The 18,583-nt window shown below is 50.1% G+C and overlaps 7 protein-coding genes across 7 annotated transcripts; 5 read left to right on the top strand and 2 right to left on the bottom strand.

Annotated features, from left to right (window-relative positions):
* Window positions 1-1,323: 1,323 nt before the first annotated feature.
* Window positions 1,324-3,346, top strand: N7473_000520 (uncharacterized protein; the record flags this gene model as incomplete). Its single annotated transcript, XM_057146460.1, has 2 exons — window positions 1,324-2,529; window positions 2,585-3,346. The coding sequence occupies 2 exons, from the start codon at window positions 1,324-1,326 to the stop codon at window positions 3,344-3,346; spliced, it is 1,968 nt and encodes a 655-aa protein (XP_057014346.1).
* A 450-nt stretch (window positions 3,347-3,796) lies between these two features.
* Window positions 3,797-7,024, top strand: N7473_000521 (ankyrin repeat domain-containing protein; the record flags this gene model as incomplete). Its single annotated transcript, XM_057146461.1, has 3 exons — window positions 3,797-3,906; window positions 3,983-5,065; window positions 5,119-7,024. 3 exons carry the CDS (start codon window positions 3,797-3,799, stop codon window positions 7,022-7,024), a joined length of 3,099 nt encoding a protein of 1,032 aa, XP_057014347.1.
* A 640-nt stretch (window positions 7,025-7,664) lies between these two features.
* On the top strand, window positions 7,665-8,718 carry N7473_000522 (uncharacterized protein; the record flags this gene model as incomplete). The annotated part of the gene is made up of 2 exons (XM_057146462.1): window positions 7,665-7,678; window positions 7,740-8,718. The coding sequence occupies 2 exons, from the start codon at window positions 7,665-7,667 to the stop codon at window positions 8,716-8,718; spliced, it is 993 nt and encodes a 330-aa protein (XP_057014348.1).
* A 443-nt stretch (window positions 8,719-9,161) lies between these two features.
* On the bottom strand, window positions 9,162-10,131 carry N7473_000523 (calmodulin; the record flags this gene model as incomplete). The annotated part of the gene is made up of 6 exons (XM_057146463.1): window positions 9,162-9,196; window positions 9,282-9,494; window positions 9,575-9,700; window positions 9,819-9,834; window positions 9,924-9,980; window positions 10,129-10,131. The coding sequence occupies 6 exons, from the start codon at window positions 10,129-10,131 to the stop codon at window positions 9,162-9,164; spliced, it is 450 nt and encodes a 149-aa protein (XP_057014349.1).
* A 3,425-nt stretch (window positions 10,132-13,556) lies between these two features.
* On the top strand, window positions 13,557-15,077 carry N7473_000524 (t-SNARE syntaxin TLG2; the record flags this gene model as incomplete). The annotated part of the gene is made up of 5 exons (XM_057146464.1): window positions 13,557-13,579; window positions 13,675-14,201; window positions 14,293-14,636; window positions 14,730-14,906; window positions 15,075-15,077. 5 exons carry the CDS (start codon window positions 13,557-13,559, stop codon window positions 15,075-15,077), a joined length of 1,074 nt encoding a protein of 357 aa, XP_057014350.1.
* A 201-nt stretch (window positions 15,078-15,278) lies between these two features.
* Window positions 15,279-16,758, bottom strand: N7473_000525 (CTD-interacting domain-containing protein; the record flags this gene model as incomplete). The annotated part of the gene is made up of 5 exons (XM_057146465.1): window positions 15,279-16,117; window positions 16,191-16,332; window positions 16,389-16,447; window positions 16,501-16,592; window positions 16,661-16,758. The coding sequence occupies 5 exons, from the start codon at window positions 16,756-16,758 to the stop codon at window positions 15,279-15,281; spliced, it is 1,230 nt and encodes a 409-aa protein (XP_057014351.1).
* Window positions 16,759-17,420: 662 nt separating this feature from the next.
* On the top strand, window positions 17,421-18,384 carry N7473_000526 (clathrin light chain CLC1; the record flags this gene model as incomplete). The annotated part of the gene is made up of 4 exons (XM_057146466.1): window positions 17,421-17,460; window positions 17,529-17,755; window positions 17,823-17,923; window positions 18,033-18,384. The coding sequence occupies 4 exons, from the start codon at window positions 17,421-17,423 to the stop codon at window positions 18,382-18,384; spliced, it is 720 nt and encodes a 239-aa protein (XP_057014352.1).
* Window positions 18,385-18,583: the final 199 nt, after the last annotated feature.

Here is an 18,583-nt window from a genome sequence, read left to right on the forward strand (position 1 = left end):
TCCCTGAGTACGTCACTTCTCCCTCCCTCTTACTAGGGCCCACCCTTTCCGACCAGGCCCGATGCCCTTCCCACTTGGACTCTTCCGGGAGCCATTCACATTCCCTGCCCTGGCTACTCCTGCATAAGTGCGTCCACTGGCTGCTTCAAGTCTTTGGAAGGGGCCCGCTTAGTCGCAACCTGGGGAAGGGGGGAATACATCCACAAAGTATTGGACGCGACACGAAACAAAAAGGCCTCGACCTGCCTGCCATACGCGGTCGAACGCGGGCCAGAAAGGGCCAAGTGCCGTGCCGATCGGGACTCCGAAGTACAGCAACGTGAAGTCCGGAGAGTTCAGAGCCCAGCCCACGGGCGGATGGATCATGTTTCTAGTCAGCGAATCACTGCTAGAGTGGAGCGTAAAGGGAGGGGCCCCGAGAGGGGCCCGTTATGCACATCTTAACGCATCTTCGACGGAGGATTCTCGTGCAAGTTGATCTCATCTTGCCTGCAGCTCTATTGACAAAATAGTAGTCAACAAGGCTACTTTGACCTAGGACTTGGTCATCTACAGGATTGAAATTAGTATCACAAGCACCCGGATTGGAGCCTCATATAAATCCATTGTTCCGCCTTTCCTTGTATCGATGACTAAACACTTGAATGTAGTTAGTTAACTTAAGTTAACTATCACGGCACCAGGTCTGACGTACTTAGTGGGCGTCGAACCCTTTCGTCTCTTTGTTTCCTTCGATATCCCCCATTCCATTTCGAGTCCGATATGAATGACCAGTCACTTGCCCAAAAGAAACTCGAGGAATCAATGGTCGCTGAGGTTGATTCTCTTGTGCTGCTGTTTGAAACTCAGCGCGAGAATTGATGGGGCTCACGGGAGACGATCTAACAGCTACAAAGCGCAGCCGAGCAAGACCTATAGATCCATACTGGCTGTCAACGTTTGGCACATTCTACGATCAAAACTGTTGAATTACCTATTTAAGACTTTAGGAACTTCGCATTCGTAAATAATACCCCGGTAAATCAGGCGATCAGCAATATTCATGTCGAAGTGCAAGTGACGTAAAAACGGCAAGTAGACTCCCGATAGCAGATGTTCTTTGCAGGGCAGCCCCGTGATTGGTCACATGCCGAGCTTCCTCTTTCCACGGCAACGATGCGCTAAACCGCTTTTGGCTAAACGTCAATACCGCCCGACTCGTCTGAATCCATTTAAGATCGCTGCGCTCCACACCGTCTTTTCTCTAATTCATACTCCTACCACTTGGTAAGCTCAACAACATTCATATATCAGCATTTGAGGTTCTCGCTCACCCAAGGGACCATGTCGACCCGAAATTCCTCGTCATTGACGGGTCACGCGACACCAATGGAACCCCGAAAACCCACCACCAGAACGGTCTCGCAACGAAAAGTCTACGGCAAACGACGAAACAACGCACCAAGAGCCGTCTTCGAGAAAAACAGCCCTGCAAGAGCAAAGCCGGTGCCTACAGATATGAATGACACCGTCGAGGCCCTCCAGACAAAGCTGGCCAAGGTGTCAATCAACGATGAGCTGGTCCCTGAGCAGCAGGATCCCGACACTGCATCCCAGGTGAACGAGATCCAGGAAGATGGCACCATTGAAGATGCTTTATTAGCGCAATTGGCTTCCAGTCTGAAAATCACACCGGAATCTATCAACTCCTCCAGCGAGAGTTCGCCACCCAAAGCGCCAGCTTCGAAACAACGGTTCTACGAGACAATGGTGGAAGTTCGAATCTACCAGCAGGCTGCAAAGAAGAGATCTTCAAATACTGAGAAACTGGAAGGAGACACTCCGGCCATAGAGAGGAAAACACCAAGGAAAAAGAAAACTCATCCCTCGGCACGAAGATCATCCGGGTTTGTCCACGACACCAAAGCAAACGCCTACGTTCGTCCTATCCTCAACGAAGCTCTATCTCCCATTGCATCTCAAAGTATCCAAAAATTCAGCACATGGGCCTCCCGCTCCGCAACAATGTTCCAAGTTGCCAAACTCGCCGAAGGCTCCTACGGCGAAGTATACAAACTCCACCTCCGCGACGAAGCCTCTCGACCCCCAGTCTCCAAGTCTAAGCTTGCTAGACTCCGCGCATATGGTGATGGTGTTTTCAAAGTGGTCCCGCTCTGCGCACAACGTGGGCCGCGCTCGAAGAATTTCACTTCCATCGCTGAAATTGTCTCCGAGGTCAAGATGTTGAAGTACCTGGATCCGATTCCTGGCTTTGCACGCTTCAGAGAGATACATGTTGTGCAAGGTCGCTTCCCGGAGTCGTTCCAGAGTGCGTGGGATCATTATAAAGAGACGAAGGATGACTGTTGGAATCCTGATCCGTCTAGTAAGAAGGCGTATCCGGATACGCAGTTGTGGGCTATCATTGAGATGGATGATGCGGGATGCGAGTTGGAGAAGTTTTGTTGGTCCTCGATATTCCAGATCTATGATATTTTCTGGGGCGTGGCGATGGCTTTGGCGAGGGCCGAGGAATATGCGATGTTTGAGGTGAGTTCATCCAGCGTTTGTATTGACACATGGTCATCTTCTGACTGTCTTATAGCATCGCGATCTTCATTTGGGCAATGTCTGTATCCGCTCCGCTCGGCCAGACGGCAAGATGAATCCTCCAACAGAACTCGACATTGCACGCCAATCTTCACCTAGTGGCTTTGGCTACAGCTGTCTTGAGACTACCATCATCGACTACTCGCTCTCGCGCGCTGATCTACGTCTAGCAGATCTACCGGATGACCCTGAGGGTATCGTAGAGATCGCATCGTCCGATCTAGACAAGAGGCAGATTTTCGATGCCATTGGTGAAGACGAGGATGAAGCCCTGTTGAGAGACACATATCGCTATATGCGTGCAACACTATACACCGGTAACCCAACCGAAACAGAGAAGACCCCGGACATCCCAGGTATCTGGGCGGAGTACGTGCCGCGTACGAACCTTGTCTGGCTTCTCTTCCTGCTCAAGAACCTCTTGAAGAATCGCAAGCCCGAGCCCACAGAACCCGTTTCTGCGCCCCAGCGCAGAGCCCTTGCATCTTGCTCTCCAAATCTGGCAATGAGTCCGCAGTCAAAGGGCAAGGCGCCGAAGGCGAAAGACATTAGCGTGGAAGGTGATCTTGTCAGACAGCGACAGACCAAAGATATTCATGCCCGAGTCTCACAACTCAAGCAGACGCTCGAGGATAGGCTGAAGGATGTTCTTGGTCTTTTGGATCTCGAGCATGGTCACGAAGATATGTGTTGCGCGGCGGATCTGGTTGCATATGCGATGGACTCGGAGTGGCTGGCGAAGCAGGACTTCTTCTGAAACCTACATTACTACTCTATGGTTGTAGCAATATCTTGCATTTTGGTGGACGCATGTTTAGGCGCTTTTTTGTTTTACCTTTTGGTGGAGTTTACGTGGCATTTTATTGTGGAGTGGGCATAGCGGGATTATTGCATATAGAGTTTGCATTGGTAGATTGGTATCAATTGGACATTCATCTGGATTATATTTTTGAAAGAAAATCTAAATTTTCTTCAGCGGAATACGACGCTAGACTTTTTTCACTCATCATATTCACCGGCTTCCCCAAAGCTCAGACAACGCTGTCCAATCGGTAAACAACACCCGATATAAGCAGCGTCAGTGTCAGCCTGTCAGGCGCTTGGCTTGGCCACCCCGCTCAAGTTTATCAGCTGGACTCAGCACATCGCAAGATCAATTTCTTCAAATCTTTGTCGATGTGATCATACAGACGGGCGTGAAGTCATTATGAGCTTCGGCTTCAGCGTTGGCGACTTTCTCACTGTCTTCGAACAAGCCAACAAGCTTCGAAAACGATTTGTTAATGCGCCGGCTCAATTTGACGCGCTCTCCGAACAGTACAGTCATACCATTTTCTATGAGATTCCCTCATAACCTTTGCGGATGCGCATTTACTCACTGCTAAGCTGCTAGAGTTCGAAACCTCTCTATTGTGGTTCATGATGAAGATCTCGCCCTGACCAACGTGGTACTCGACACCCAGCTGAAGAACGACATAAGAAAAATAGCGACCAGTTGTGGAAATGTCCTCGCTGAAGTTGAAAGAGCACTTGAGCGATATAGCGACATAGATACCGGCCATGGTGTCAAGAAGGCTTGGAAGCGGTTGAGATGGGATCAGGATGAAGTACGGGATCTTCAGGATCGTGTTTGCTATAACATCAACCTCCTTAAGGGTATAAATGGCCGCGTCACTCGCGACAATGTCGTGGAATTGCTGGAACACCAGAAAGACGAACAGCATCAAGCTTGTCTTGACTGGTTGTCTTCTACGGGTTATGCGGAAGTGCAGAGTGAGTATGCTAGTCAACGTCAACCTGGGACTGGAGAGTGGCTTCTTGAATCATCCATATTTCAAGACTGGAAATCAAAGCCTTGGGCGACGTTGTTCTGCCCTGGTATCCCTGGAGCTGGAAAGTCGATTCTGGCGTCCGTGATTATCGAAGAGCTAAACACTCGGTACGAAAATGACCAGACTGTTGGCATTGCATATTTCTTCTGCAGCTTCCAGACCCATGACGATCAGAGCCAGAAGTTGGAGAGTATACTCGCGTGTCTGCTGCGCCAGCTAGCACAGGGTCTGCCACAAGTACCCGAAAGCCTTAAAGCTTTGTTTCAGAAGCACAAGGGTCGAGGGTCCCGACCATCACTCGATGAATACTTTCTGACTTTCAGAGCTACTTTAAACCAGTGCTCTCGGGCTTTTATTGTCATCGACGCGTTGGATGAATGCCACTCTTCCACAGTAACGCGGCTTTTGGATTTCATCTTAGAGCTTCAGGCGTCAAACAGTCTCAACTTTTTGGCAACGTCAAGATTGATTCCTGAAATAACGGCCAGGTTCAAGAGCAAGCCAACGTGTGAAATTCGTGCAGCTATGTCGGATGTGATGGAGTACCTCTGGGGTAATTTGAGTATATTGCCTTCTTTCGTTTCGCGGGATCCAAAGCTACAAGAAGATATTGTACATAAAACCACCGATGCCGCCGATGGAATGTGAGTCTATGCTAAGTCTGAGGTTTTTATGGCACATGCTAATCATAAGCTAGGTTCCTTCTCGCGCGACTCATGCTGGAATCCTTACAACACAAGTCCTCGCCCAGAAAGATGAAACAAGAGCTTGACGCCTTGACAAGCGTTGCCAGTCATTACGATATTGCATACGATACCGCATACGACAAAGCTATGGAACGAATTCAAGGTCAAGTCCGAGACCAGCGAAAGCTAGCCGAAGAGGTCCTATCGTGGATAACTTGTGCAAAACGACCTCTCACAGCCCTAGAGCTGCGAAATGCATTAGCCGTGGAACTAGGCGAGTCGGAATTTTACGATGACAATATGCCCGATCTGGAAGACATCATCTCTGCATGTGCAGGCTTGGTCACAACCGTATCACGTTCTTCGGGCGACGTGATTAGACTGGTCCACGCCACGGCAAAGGAGTATTTCGAGAGAAAGTGGACAATCTGGTTTCCAGATGCACACAGCAGAATTGCCACAACATGCGTCACTTATCTGTCCTTTGATGTCTTTGAAGAAGGCATTTGCTCAACCCAAACCAATTTCGAAGCACGGCTCCACAGATACCCTCTATACTCCTATGCGAGTTTGAATTGGGGACACCACGCTCGCAATCAACCGATCGATGAGATTCTGATGCTTGAATTCCTGAGCAACACACTTAAAGTCGATGCCTGCGTCCAAGGGCTCTTTTACATCGGCGGCTACTTCACTCACAGTGGATACAACCGCAACGAACCTCCTGGATTCACGGGCTTACATCTAGCTGCATATTTTGGGCTACTGAGTGTGGTTACCTGTCTGCTTAAGGATTTCGATCCTGCGAATACCGATCTTACTTCTACTAAGGACTCTATGGGTCGAGTTCCCCTAGCCTGGGCAGCATACAACGGTCATACCAAAGTGGTTGATTTCTTCATGGAGCACGGATCCAACGCAAACTCCAAGGATAAGACCGGCCGGACACCAATATCATTGGCAGCGTCGATGGGTCATCTAGATACTCTGAATTGCTTCCTCGAGCACAAAATCGACCCAAATACGAGAGACACCGACAATCGAACTCCTCTCTCGTGGGCGGCATATCGGGGGCACCTCAAAATCGTCAAAGCGCTTCTCCCGAAGGGTGCAGACCCTGAGGCCAGAGATGAATATGGCAGAACACCACTTTTATGGGCAAGCTATGAAGGCTGGGTTGAGGTGGTTGAGCTTCTTCGAGAAAGAGATGTGGATATCGAGACCAGGGATAGGCTTGGTCGAACTGCACTGTCTTGGGCCTCAGAAAACGGACACGTGGTCGTGGTAAAGCTTTTATTGGAAAAAGGTGCCCGTCTTGACTCCATGGACGCAGAAGGTCGTACGCCCCTAGCCTGGGCTATCCGGAATCAGCAAGAAGCAATCCGTTTACTTCTAATAGCAGCAGAGCGCTCTAGAGATGGCCCTCCTCGGTCTCGATATCACGACACAAAGCTTGAGTCTACGTCAAAACATGTCGTTCCCATATTCCCTAACAATCCCAAGTCCGTCGCGACAGGGAAAGAGCAAACCCCGACTTCAAAGCCTCCCGAGAACAACCAGAGCAATTCTGACAATGGAAGATGCTTCCAGTGTCCATTGTGTAATCGCGCTTCGTTGACCTCGAACAGGCATGTTCTTCAAAGACATGTAAGGGATCTGCACTTTCCTCGATTCAGATTGGTCTGTTCCGAGTCCGATTGTGGCAGGACGTTCCAAAGAAAGGACAAATTCATGATTCATATGAAGGATCAACATCAAAGAGATATCCATGGAGAGGAAATGGATGCATTCCAAAAAGAGGAGCCACTTCCTGAGGGTTGCATCATCTGCCAGAGGCTGGTCACTTCGTGGGAGGAATTCTATACGTGCATTGAGACGCATGTTCAGGCGCCTTCTTTAGCTCAAGATGCCCCTTGAGGATATAATGCGATACGGATCTCATCCCAGCACATTGGGCGGTTACTGAGATATATACACTTGAGCAATCAAATTGCTGCACACAGATCCACCTTCTTTTGACTTGCATGTAGATTAGAATCTACATCAAAGGTCCCTTTAGACTAGCTTCATCGTACGTTGTACAAACATGCCCCACTGTTTTGAATGTTTGGCTTGTTTGCACCTGCTATCAGCTATCAGCTCCGTCTCTGAGGAACGAGATCCAGATCACTTTCTTCGAAGATTCTCAAATTCAGTAGCGCAACTTTGCCATTGTATAATATCACTTGCTAGGTAGGTCTTTAAATTATGATCCTGTGAGATACGAAGCTGACCAAGTTACAGAATTCAAAGCTGCGCTGCAATAATACCAGCCTATATAAGCATCTGAAAAGAGAGCCACTACGCTCACTTACGTCTGGGTTCCAGCTCTAAATAACTCGTCAACTGGGTCCAAATTTGCTCGACATATCTGCCTCAGAGACTCTTTGATAGATCTTCATATTAGAGACTGCTGGACGTCCGCATCTCAAGAGCTCAGTCACCCTTCAACTCACCCTCCTTCAACCACCACCCACCAACATCTCTCCAAAGACCCCATACAACCCATCTCTTCAAAATGCCAATTACAGGGTAAAAACCATCACCTTAATCCAACCAACCCCCTTCCACCCCAAAACTAACATACCCCCAGCGTCTACTTCATCCCCACAACCCCAAACGCCACAACAACCCTCACAACCCTCACAGAGCGGGTCCGCGCCTCCTTCACCGATGAAGACCTCATCCCCATCGGCCGCTGGTTCCTAGACCACAAACTCATGCGCGACACACCAGGTCTACTCCCCCAATCCACAAACCAAGGCCAACCCCCCAGCAAGCCCCGCTACATGCAACTCCTCTCACTAAGCCACTACCCAACCCACGGCTTCATTTACACGTCCGAGCCAACCGAGAAACCATTTCACCCGCCTAACGCGGCGTCTCCCGCGGGGTCACCGACGCCGGTTGCCATCGCTGCGTCGCCGGGCCAGGGATCTGGCGCGAGTACAGCTGACATGCCGATGGTTATGACTACCGTACCGCCGCCGGCATATAAGACGCTTTTCCAGCACTTCACGTACGCGTGCCAGCCATTCTGGTGTCACCGGTTAACGGTCACCGTGCCGAACGGAGTTGTCTACGACGTGGGCGATTTCCGGGTGCGAATGGGTGATGTGCGGCAGACGTTTCCGGCAGCGCGGGCGCGTGGGTCGATTGTTGAGATTGAATGGCGGGGACCGTCGGTCGTGGACTCGCTTTCGGGCATGCAGCAGGCCAGGAGTGATGGTGGTGAGGATGTGGATTCTGGGGTTGATATGTCAATTTGTGCGCTTGAGGAGGCGGATGTTGATGCTGAATATGTGGCTACTGCGTCTTTGATTCGGGAGTTTTGGGGCCGGTTGGGGGTTTCGGGGGCTAAGGAGGCTATTTTGCTTCCTGGGGTTGGGAAGGAGGTTAAGGAGAAGCTTGGGAAGGCGAGGAAGAGGAATAGAGATGGTGAGAGTAAGGTCCGAGATGAGATTGGGATGTTGGTTGGGGTGGGGAGTGTGCCGTTTGAAGATGATGTTGATCCTACGGCGGGGACAGATGCTGCTAGGCAGTATATGGAGGTTTTGCGGTTTAATCGGTAGAGGAGAGCGTGTGCAAAAAATAGAGCATCATTCCGTGCGGGCTTTGCTTTGGATGCTACGCGGCGTGATAGCGCAAGTAATACGGCCCACAGATGATCACTACAAGAAATCGGATATCTGGGAAATACACGGCCATCTAGAGTGTGATGTGAATGGTGAGATAAAAAAAAGAATCAAGTCCATAGTTGTACACTATGGAAACGCAATCCAGAGCGCTGTCCCAATCTATCCACCGCATCCAGAACGTGTTATCTGCATTTCAACAAGCACGCTTGATCATGATTCATCCAAGCCATAGCTTAGAGCCAGCATCGACCATAGACTGCAGACTGGCATCGGAAAAGGAGAAAAGGAAGACATGGAAGAGAGAAACATCCTTATTGGTGGGGTAAAAACACCGCGAGTTCAACTAAAGATGGAGAAACAGGGCGAAAGAGGGTCGTTTATTTTTGCATCATGAGCTGGACGAACTCGTTGTCTGCAATCGGTGATGGTTAGTATATGGATTAGGCAATAGGATTGGCTTCAAATCTCGTGAGAAAGGGGATTTCGGATGAACGTACAGTCAATGCGACCATCGCCGTCCTGATCCGCCTCGCGGATCATCTCGTCCACCTCATCATCGGTCAGCTTCTCGCCGATGGAGGTCATCACGTGGCGGAGTTCAGCAGCGGAGATGAAGCCGTTGTTATCACGGTCAAACACCTTGAACGCCTCCCGAATCTCCTCCTCTGAATCGGTGTCCTTCATCTTGCGGGCCATCATGGTGAGGAACTCTGCGGGGGCACGAAAATCAATTAGTCTTGGGCTTGAGCGAGAAATAGCAGTAATTATGGTTGAGGCATTGATAGCGTACCGGGGAAGTCGATGGTGCCGTTGTTGTCGGCATCGACCTCGTTGATCATATCCTGCAGCTCAGACTCGGAGGGGTTCTGGCCGAGCGAGCGCATGACAGTGCCGAGCTCCTTGGTGGTGATTTGTCCTATTGATAGCATACGAGTTCAGTCATTCTGTTTTTTTTAATACTCGCAAGTTCCAATGGCCCAAAGACCGCTTCTTTGGATTGAGCGCCCGAGCTATCGGGGAAAGACTGGACTCACCATCGCCATCCTTGTCCTGTTCACAAGCGGGACACCCGCGCTGGTCAGTCTACTGTGTTTTTTTTCGATCGGGGATTGTCAATGAACGCGTCGGAGAGGACTCACAAACAGGGAGAAGGCCTCCTTGTACTCGGAGACTTGCTCTTCGGTCAGAGAATCGGCCTATATGCAAATGCGAAGGTGTTTGTTAGTTAGGGAGTCCCAAATACCAAGATCGTTTGCCCCGCAAAGCGGGGGGACGTTCGAGTCCTAAAGGGGTGTGCAGATAGGGGAAGGGGCAGAACGGAATGAAGGCTAAGGGTGGTCATACCATGGTGAATGAGGATGGTGGAATGAAGAAGGTAGAGAGGTCGAGAGGAGAGATGAGAATGAGGGGAGTGGGATGATGATGGTGGGGAGCGAAGTTAAGGGGAAAGCCGCTGGGCCAGCCTTACACTTCTTGGCCTGACTGCCTTACCGTGTACACAATGGATAGTTTACACCGTGGCTGATGTGCCATACGAGAGTTTACCGCACATGATGAGTGTGCCTGGAGGTAACAGCCAATAACAGAGCTTACAGTGGAAAGCGGTCAATTACTTCCTCGGGAAACAACAGGCAAACAAATGCCAAAGAGCACAGCGGTAAGAAAAGCAGTAAATACGATACCAGATAGTTGCGCTTGTGGTCCAGCAGGGCTGAATCTGACCTCTGCACTTGGTTCCTCTTAACACTTCTCAGCTGAAATGTGGGACCTTGACAGCTGCAGGCGCTTTTCGTTAGTCCACCCGGGTTGATAGTGAACCTCTCTGCCTAGAATCTGCCATGCTTTCTTCACGCTTTGCATTATACTATGTAGCAAGCTGTGTCTCAACCCATAGCTCGGTTGCTGATGGCGCCGGGCGGACCGCAAAAAGCTTGGTATCATGGTGCTTCTAGTTGTGATTTACTCGCATAGCTACTCAAGTCAAGAGACACTTTAGATCCACGATACCTCGAGATGGTGTCATTGACCCCGCGTCTTACGGCGCTAGCTTTCAAACGACATGCTAGGTTCATGCATGCCCTTTCTACCCAACCAACCTACGTTACGGGTGATGGTCTTGTGTTGGGCAGAATCAAAAGTAGCCTCAACCTTACTAACAAAGCTAGTGCGTTCAAAGCAGCACTGCATGCATCCCGAGGTCATACTTGTCTCAACAGTGCCGCCGTTGGAGCTGCCCAAACGGCGTGTATACGTAGCCAACAAAGCAGATGTACAAGCATTGAGTGTATTCTTTGCCTGAGGTTGTAATCTAGATACTATTTAAGTGCTTACTGTCCACATGTTGATACGAGTTAGTTAGCGATGAATGATGCTACTGGCTCCCTGTCACGTCAGCTGCTTTAGCCTACTTATCACTCGCTCTCTGGTACTGCTACTTCGCTACTGCAGGGCTTTTTACCAACTACTGGTACTGATAACCAGGTCTTTGGGTTTAGCTAGCACCAAGGGTCAGTTAATATCAATGCTATGAATAACATTCAAAGGCTCATTTCTTTGATTTTGGATCTGTGGTATGATGTGCGATATAGGCTATCCGATCAGGAGACAGTATGCCTCTTCGGCAATTCCCTAATGAATGTGTCCCTGATTCTCCTCTAGATATGCCTCTGACAACGTAACATCTATCCTGCCTGTTTATTTCGAAGAATTTATTGCTCAAAAGCTTGATATACGGGCTGATATCTTGGTAATACGAAGGTGAAGACATACAATAGGGTTCTCTAAGTTTGAACCCCCCGATAATCTTTCAGAAACACCTAATAAATCATGAGTTTGACGAAAGACCAAAGAGCTGGTATTTGGGCCATCGAAAAAGATGATTCGAAAAACTTTTGGAAACCCCTTTCAAATGAGAAGGATGACACCATATCTGCCTGGTTGGCTCGCTTCTACACAGACTTGGACTGCCACTGTAGGTAATTGTTGGGTAACTATATTACAAACGGTTAGGCCATTCAAGTAAGATGAATGACAACCTAGAATAATAACTTATCTTAACAAGATATAGGTGAGATGATACAATAATAGTGGTTTAGGAGTCTAGGTCCAGTAATTCTGATGATGTCGAGTGGCCATGTGAGTCCGGGGAAGATGCATACGATGGTCGGTGTCAATGATAATGTTAGCGTGGTACTTCCACCCCTACTTCATGACTAATATTCTGCCACCCTTTTATTACGACTTCACGTAATTAAACCACTATAATACAATATATTACCGCCTAGTAAGGTGTATGACCCCCCTGCGCGTCGATAACAGCCTGGCAGCGCTTCTGCATCAGATCAATCTGCTGGTCTAAAAAGCTTGTAGGAATCGCATCCCAAGCAGCTCGCACAGCCTCGCGTAGCTGATCATAAGATAGCTTACGATCATAGTCTTTCAAATATCGATCACCGATCCAATCTTTTATCCAATCCCAAACCTTCTCAATTGGATTAAGATCTGGCGAATACGGTGGCCAGTCGATAGGGTATATCCCACGATCGTGAAGCTCCTCAATAGTTAAGAGATTTCGATGAGATGGTGCGCCGTCTTGCATTACAATTAGATGTTGATCTAAATGATTGCGAGCCAGCGAAACCATACCGTCGATAAGAGGCACAATTCGCTCTGTATATCGAGCAGCAGTAATAGTGCCCCATTCCTTCTCCCAAAATAGACAAGGGCCTTTCTTATTATTATAGAATGAGCCCCAAAACATCCAGCCAGGTGCACGAGAAATTCGCTCTCGTATACAAGTATCATCAAATTCCTCACCAGCCCGACGCGTAACATAGATCCGTCGATGATAGACCGATGTAACCCAGGTCTCATCAGTCCATAATATCTTTTCCCACTGCTCACGCGTCTAATTAACGTGCTCTAGCGCCCAGATTAGACGCAGTGCTCGTGTACGGTCGGACAAAGGAGGCTTTCGAAGGGCCTTACATCGATGATATCCACGTCTAGCTAAGGCCCTTCGTAAGGTGACAGAACTAATAGGGAGTTGTAGTTCTTCTATAACCCTAGAGTACGGCATCCGTCGTGTCTCTTTCGAAGATGAGATAAACTCGATTATCTCATCAAGCTGTTCTTCTGATAGCTTTCGACCTCGGCCAGGGGCCTTACGTGGTGTAGGCCTCTCATCAGTGCAAGCCTTTTGGACCTGACGCTGGGTAATGCCCAGTTTTGATGCAATTTGGCTATAGGTAAGCCCCTGAGCGCGCAGTGTACGCGCTGCGATGCGCTGATCACGACTAGCTTTATGGCTAGGGGTATGAGGGGCCTGGGGGGCCTGGGGGGTATGATCGGATCTTTCGTGATTAGTCTCCATGGTAGGTAGGTAGGTAGGAAGGTAGGTGGCTAGGTGGCTAGGTGGAAGGGTTTGAAACATATGGTATTGCCCTAATCCCTATTCGGAAGGCGGTTGGAGAGGGTATTAGTCATGAAGAAGGGGTGAAAGTACCACGCTAACATTATCATTGACACCGACCATCGTAATTACCGGGTGAATACCGTACCTTTCGGAACCCCTGCGCAGTGGAGAGCTAGCTTCCCGGATGATTCGACTCCGCTGAGATCGGCCTCATCATTCAACCCTACAACGTCTCCGACTGCTCCCAGAGGAACTCTGCCTCCACGCCTTCCTCGTCATTTGAACATGAAACTCGCAGACTCTAAAATACTCCCTCGATAAACCTCCAGCACCCACCCTCCCACGCTCCTCAGCCACGATGTGGCGGGATCGCACCAATCTGTACGACTATCCCAACTAGCTACCTACTGCCTGCGCTGGCCCTCACCAGCTTTCCGAGAAGATCCAGATACTAACTCAATTGCGCCTATCTCCAGCTACATATCCTACCGCCAATCCTTCGCCCACCACCCCGCCAAGAAGCCACGTTTCGGTGCCTCCAATGGCTTCGACGCACCCTCCCAGCCGGAAGAAAGCCGGCGCCTCATCTCCGAGACGGGCGGTTTCGAAGAAGATGGCGACATGGTGATCGAGATGGACCTCCTGCCTCCGCGCTGGGTTGACGTACAAGACGAAGTCTCGGAGCTATTAGCGGATATTGCGCAGAAGTCCGCGGAGCTGGATAAGCTGCACCAGAAACACCTGCTGCCCGGATTCGGCGATGAAGATCTCAGGCGGCAGGATGAGGGTGTGATTGAGCGTCTGACGCAGGATATTACGCGCAGCTTTCATACCTGTCAGAATGCTATTAAGCGGATTGATATGATGGTGCGCGAGGCCAAGCAGCAAGGTGGAGTAACCAGCGGCGAGGAGACTATGGCGAAGAACATACAGATTTCGCTTGCGTCCAGAGTTCAGGAATCGAGTGCTCGCTTCCGGAAGAAGCAGAGTACTTATCTCAAGAGTGAGTCTTCGCTCGTTGCCGGTCGAGTTTACATGTCCTTGCGGGGGCTAGGCGCATCGATCTTCAAGCTAACTGACTATTCCTTGAATAGAACTACGAGATCTGGAAGGCCTTTCGACACCATTCGACCGCTCACCAACTCCAGTACAAAATCCGTTCACGGATCCCTCGTTGATGGAATCGGAAGTGGACAAATCATTCTCGCAGACGATGTTAATGCAAACTCAACAACGAGCCACGGGTCAAAACGATGCCGCCATCGCGCAACGAGAACGTGAAATCAATGACATTGCAAAGGGTATTATTGAGTTATCTGACATCTTCCGCGAGCTGCAAACCATGATCATCGATCAAGGGACGATGCTGGATCGCATTGATTATAATGTGGAGCGGATGGGCACCGAGGTCAAGGCTGCAGAGAAGGAACTTAAAGTAGTAAGTTTCGTCTCTTCGTTTCACCAAAAATCTCATCCTCCGCCGATTTATAATTGTGAATCTGAATGAAAGAGCACTAACATCGGGCTACAGGCTACGAACTACCAACGACGTTCCACGAAGCGAAAGGTCATGCTCCTGCTCGCTCTCGTAGTCATTGGTCTGATTATTTTTTTGGTGGTGAAACCGAAGAAGCACAGCTCTCCCGCCCCAGAACCTGAAGAGGAGTCCTCGAATAATATCAGGTCTGTGCTGGCCTCGGTTGACAGGGTAAGGAGACATCCGACATCCAGGCGATTCTCTCGAGATCGCTGGATAGATCCGGATATATTTCGATGATTGTTTTTCTTCAGCGTGCATGTTGGCAACTACTTAATATACCAATGGGAGGAAGATTTTCATGCCCAGTTACTGTTCGAACACGCTATGTCATACTAGTAGACTTCACGTTACAAAGAAAGTGTTACATCAACATGAATTCAGTAAATACCTAACACAAACTTGGATATCTTCGATTTGACCCATCAACAATGAATACCCCTCTGACAGTCGACAATGGGTGGTGGACAGAACCCGTACAAATGTTCCATAATACAAACAATGTGAAATAAAACGAATCACCAGACTGAAATCACTCGTGTATCACTGGTTTCCTTCCTGAGCGATCATAGCCGCTACATCGGCATCCAAGTCTCCACCAGCGAACTCTGCGTAGTCCTCCTCATGCGCCGTCTTGCGTCTCTTGGCAGCTGCCCCGTTCACACCAATATCAAAGTCGTTTTCACCCCCGGGAGAGATACTGGATGGATCGAATTCCATATCATTGTCCGTTTGAAGAGTGAGGCCATGTGGAAGGCTTAGCGGGGCATCTTCTGTGAACGGGCCGTGACTAGCGTGTGACTGCTCGGGTTTGGGTGATCCAACGGGTGTGATAGCCTCAATGGGGGGAGGAGTCAATGCCTCAACTTCAGGACGAGGAGGCTCCTCGCCTCCATTACCCTGCCCAGGCGCAGAGAAAGAAGAGTCATCTTGATACCCACGCATGATTGCGTCCTCAACCTCGCGCCGCTTTGTGTCCGTCTCCACCTTTTTATCTCCGAATTGTGCCACGAGAGACTCCTCCTTTTCAAGCTCAGTGCGATTGGTTGCGAGAAACTTCTCGAGCCCGTCGATCAGGGCGCGCCGCGACTTGATGACCTCTGAAACGGAATTCTCGGCATGCGCGAGTGCCTTGAGAAGGGTGCCGAGGCGTGCTGCATGCACTGCAGGGGTTATCTTGGGGGCTTGTGGGTCATTCAACTTGTCGTACTCGGTATTGGCAGTTGTGGCCGAGCTGTTGGAAGTGATGGCCGCTTTTGTGAGAGCGACTTGCAGGGGGACCAAAGGCTGGAGTTCAGACGGAGTAGATCCCGCAGAGGAATCCTTGAAGAACGAGCCGCCGAGAGGTTGTTTCTTGGTAGTCAGGCGGTTCTTGTCAATATCTAGTAGCATCAGGAAGTTTAGTCACACGATTCAAGCCATGTCTTCAAGAAGTCAGGTGTATGCTGATCTTACCGTTTACACGAGCCTCCACGGCATCCAGAATCGGGCCTTCGAACACATGGCGCTGTCTCCATACATCCACAACTCGACGGATCTTCTGCTGAATGTCATTCGACGAGCCTTTGTATGCAGCCGCTGTAGCCTCCGCAACGATCTAATCAAGCATTAGCGATGCGAGTGGCGCGTCTCAGCAGTATGATGACAACGAACCGGCGAGAATGCAATCAGGAAATCTTCCTTTCCACGGGCTTTAGACTGCTGCGCGACCTCTATAGTAGGGTCAGCTCATGCGGCGAGGCTTTTTTGAGGCGTGTTTACATACCATTCGCCAGGTAGACGAGGTTCAATCGCTTAGGGGGCGGCGAGTCACGAATCTTCTGAAGCCAGATCTGAGCAGTCTTCTCAGCGTGGCGCCTACACAAAGAAAACACAGATCCAAGTCAGCGCATTTACTTGCATATCATGACAATGTTTAAACAAACCTGTGAAACATGACCCATTGCGCGACAGTAACAATGCTCTCCTGGGTCTCGTTCAGAGCCGAGAGCTTTGCTTTCACAGCATCATCTGTGTAGGCCATGCTTGGGTTGTGTTAGGCAGTCCGATACCGAGTCTCGGGATAGAGGGTGTTCAGGGTGGACGGGGGAGGACGGAAGAGGGTAATCAGTCGGATTAACGTTGAGAAAGTAATAGTAATAATTGAGTCCTGATGGTAAAAGAGCGGTGTAGACTTAGGCTAGGGGAAATCAAACTCTGGCCCAAACAAAGCACCTGCAAAAAGGCCGAGTCAAATATTTCCGCTCAGCAGCTGTTGACGTTGCACGATCAATTAAGTGAAGCTGTCCTCCAAGTAACAACTGAAACCTAAGCTGTTTGCCGCCTTGATCACCGCCTTTCTCCTCCGACTTTTCCCCAACGCTTTCACCGCCTTTAAACACCCCTTCCAACTTTTCACCGCCTTCTCCCCGCTCACCGCCTGGCCTTTATCGCCTTTATCACTTTATCGCATCACGTGCTTCAGCATCATCATTTTCACCGCCTTTATCTATTAGGAAGACATGCTCACCGCCTGGAAATGGCAGTGATCCATGCTCTCTGGCCGCCTCGCCGGCTCCAGCTGTCAACAACCCGCGATCACATCAAGCTCCCCTCATTTCCTCCTCCAACTTTCTTCCGTCCACCAACCTCCGCATCGAAATCCGGATTGTCAACAGGGATATTCAGCCACTCCAGACATCCACCATGGCTGATCGCTTCCCCTCCTTGGAGGACTTCTCTGAGGGTACGCTCCGCTCACTTACATACCCACCGCCCTCATCCGTGCAATTACAACTAACACCATGTGTTTAGGCCAGACTGAGGTCGTCGAGAAGAACAGCGCTTCTGAGGATGACTTCCTCGCCCGTGAGCGCGCCGCTCTTGGAGAGGATGCCGACCAATTCGCTACCCCTCAGGACCACATTGCGGCCGTCGGCAGCGGAGATGACCTACTGGGCGGAGGTGACGACACCCCCGCAGAGGAGCTTGGACAATTTGAGTCTTCCTTCCCCTCGGTAGAGACCCAGGCACAGAACGAGGTACGAATTACTTCTTGGATTCTTTTGGAGAAATGGGATGCGCTGACCTGGTGGTTTCGTTGAACAGCGAGTTGCCCCTGGCGGTACAATCACCGGAACCGGTTCCCCTTTCCCTGCCACTGGATCTGCTTCTCTGGAGGACGATGAGGAGGAGCCTGAGCCTATTCGGTGAGTGGTCTACTCTCAACCTTTGTCATGATGCGGGCGCATTGAGTCGGCCGCTTGTCGGTTATCCCTCTCATTCCTACATGTTACTGACAATTGCGCTCGAATACAGTCTGTGGCGTGAAAAGCGCGATGCCGAGCTCGCCCGTCGCGCTGAGATTTCCCAGGAGAAGAAGGAAGCCACCCTCCGCAAGGCCAAGCAGGATATCGACGACTTCTACGTTGCCTACAATAACAAGATCGACAAGCAAAAGGCCCAGGCCCGCGCCGAGGCTGAACAGTTCCTGGCCAGCCGCGAGGACACCTCTGCTGGTGGTACCTCTTGGGAGCGCATTGCCAAGCTGGTCGACGTTTCGGGCAAGGGCTCCGCTGGCGGCGACAGCAGCTCTGGCAAGCATCGTTTCCGTGAGATGCTGGTCGATCTGCGGAAGGATAAGGATGCCCCCGGTGCCAGCGGTGTCTAAACGTGGGCGATGAAACAATGGAGAGGCAAAGGAGCTCGACAATGCTGGGCTTTGGGCTTGCAACAACCTCCGGGTTTCTACCCAAGCTCACGCTCACGCTCATGAGTGTGCAGACTCCGCGCCTTTCCATCTTTGACATCTTTAGTTTTGGGAACAATGCCTCAGTCGCACGTTTTCTTTTGGGGCTCGTTTTTGTTTT

The sequence above is a fragment of the Penicillium subrubescens genome, assembly GCF_028828155.1.
Source record: "Penicillium subrubescens strain IBT 31985 chromosome Unknown utg000001l_segment0_segment0, whole genome shotgun sequence".
Classification (NCBI taxonomy): domain Eukaryota; kingdom Fungi; phylum Ascomycota; class Eurotiomycetes; order Eurotiales; family Aspergillaceae; genus Penicillium; species Penicillium subrubescens.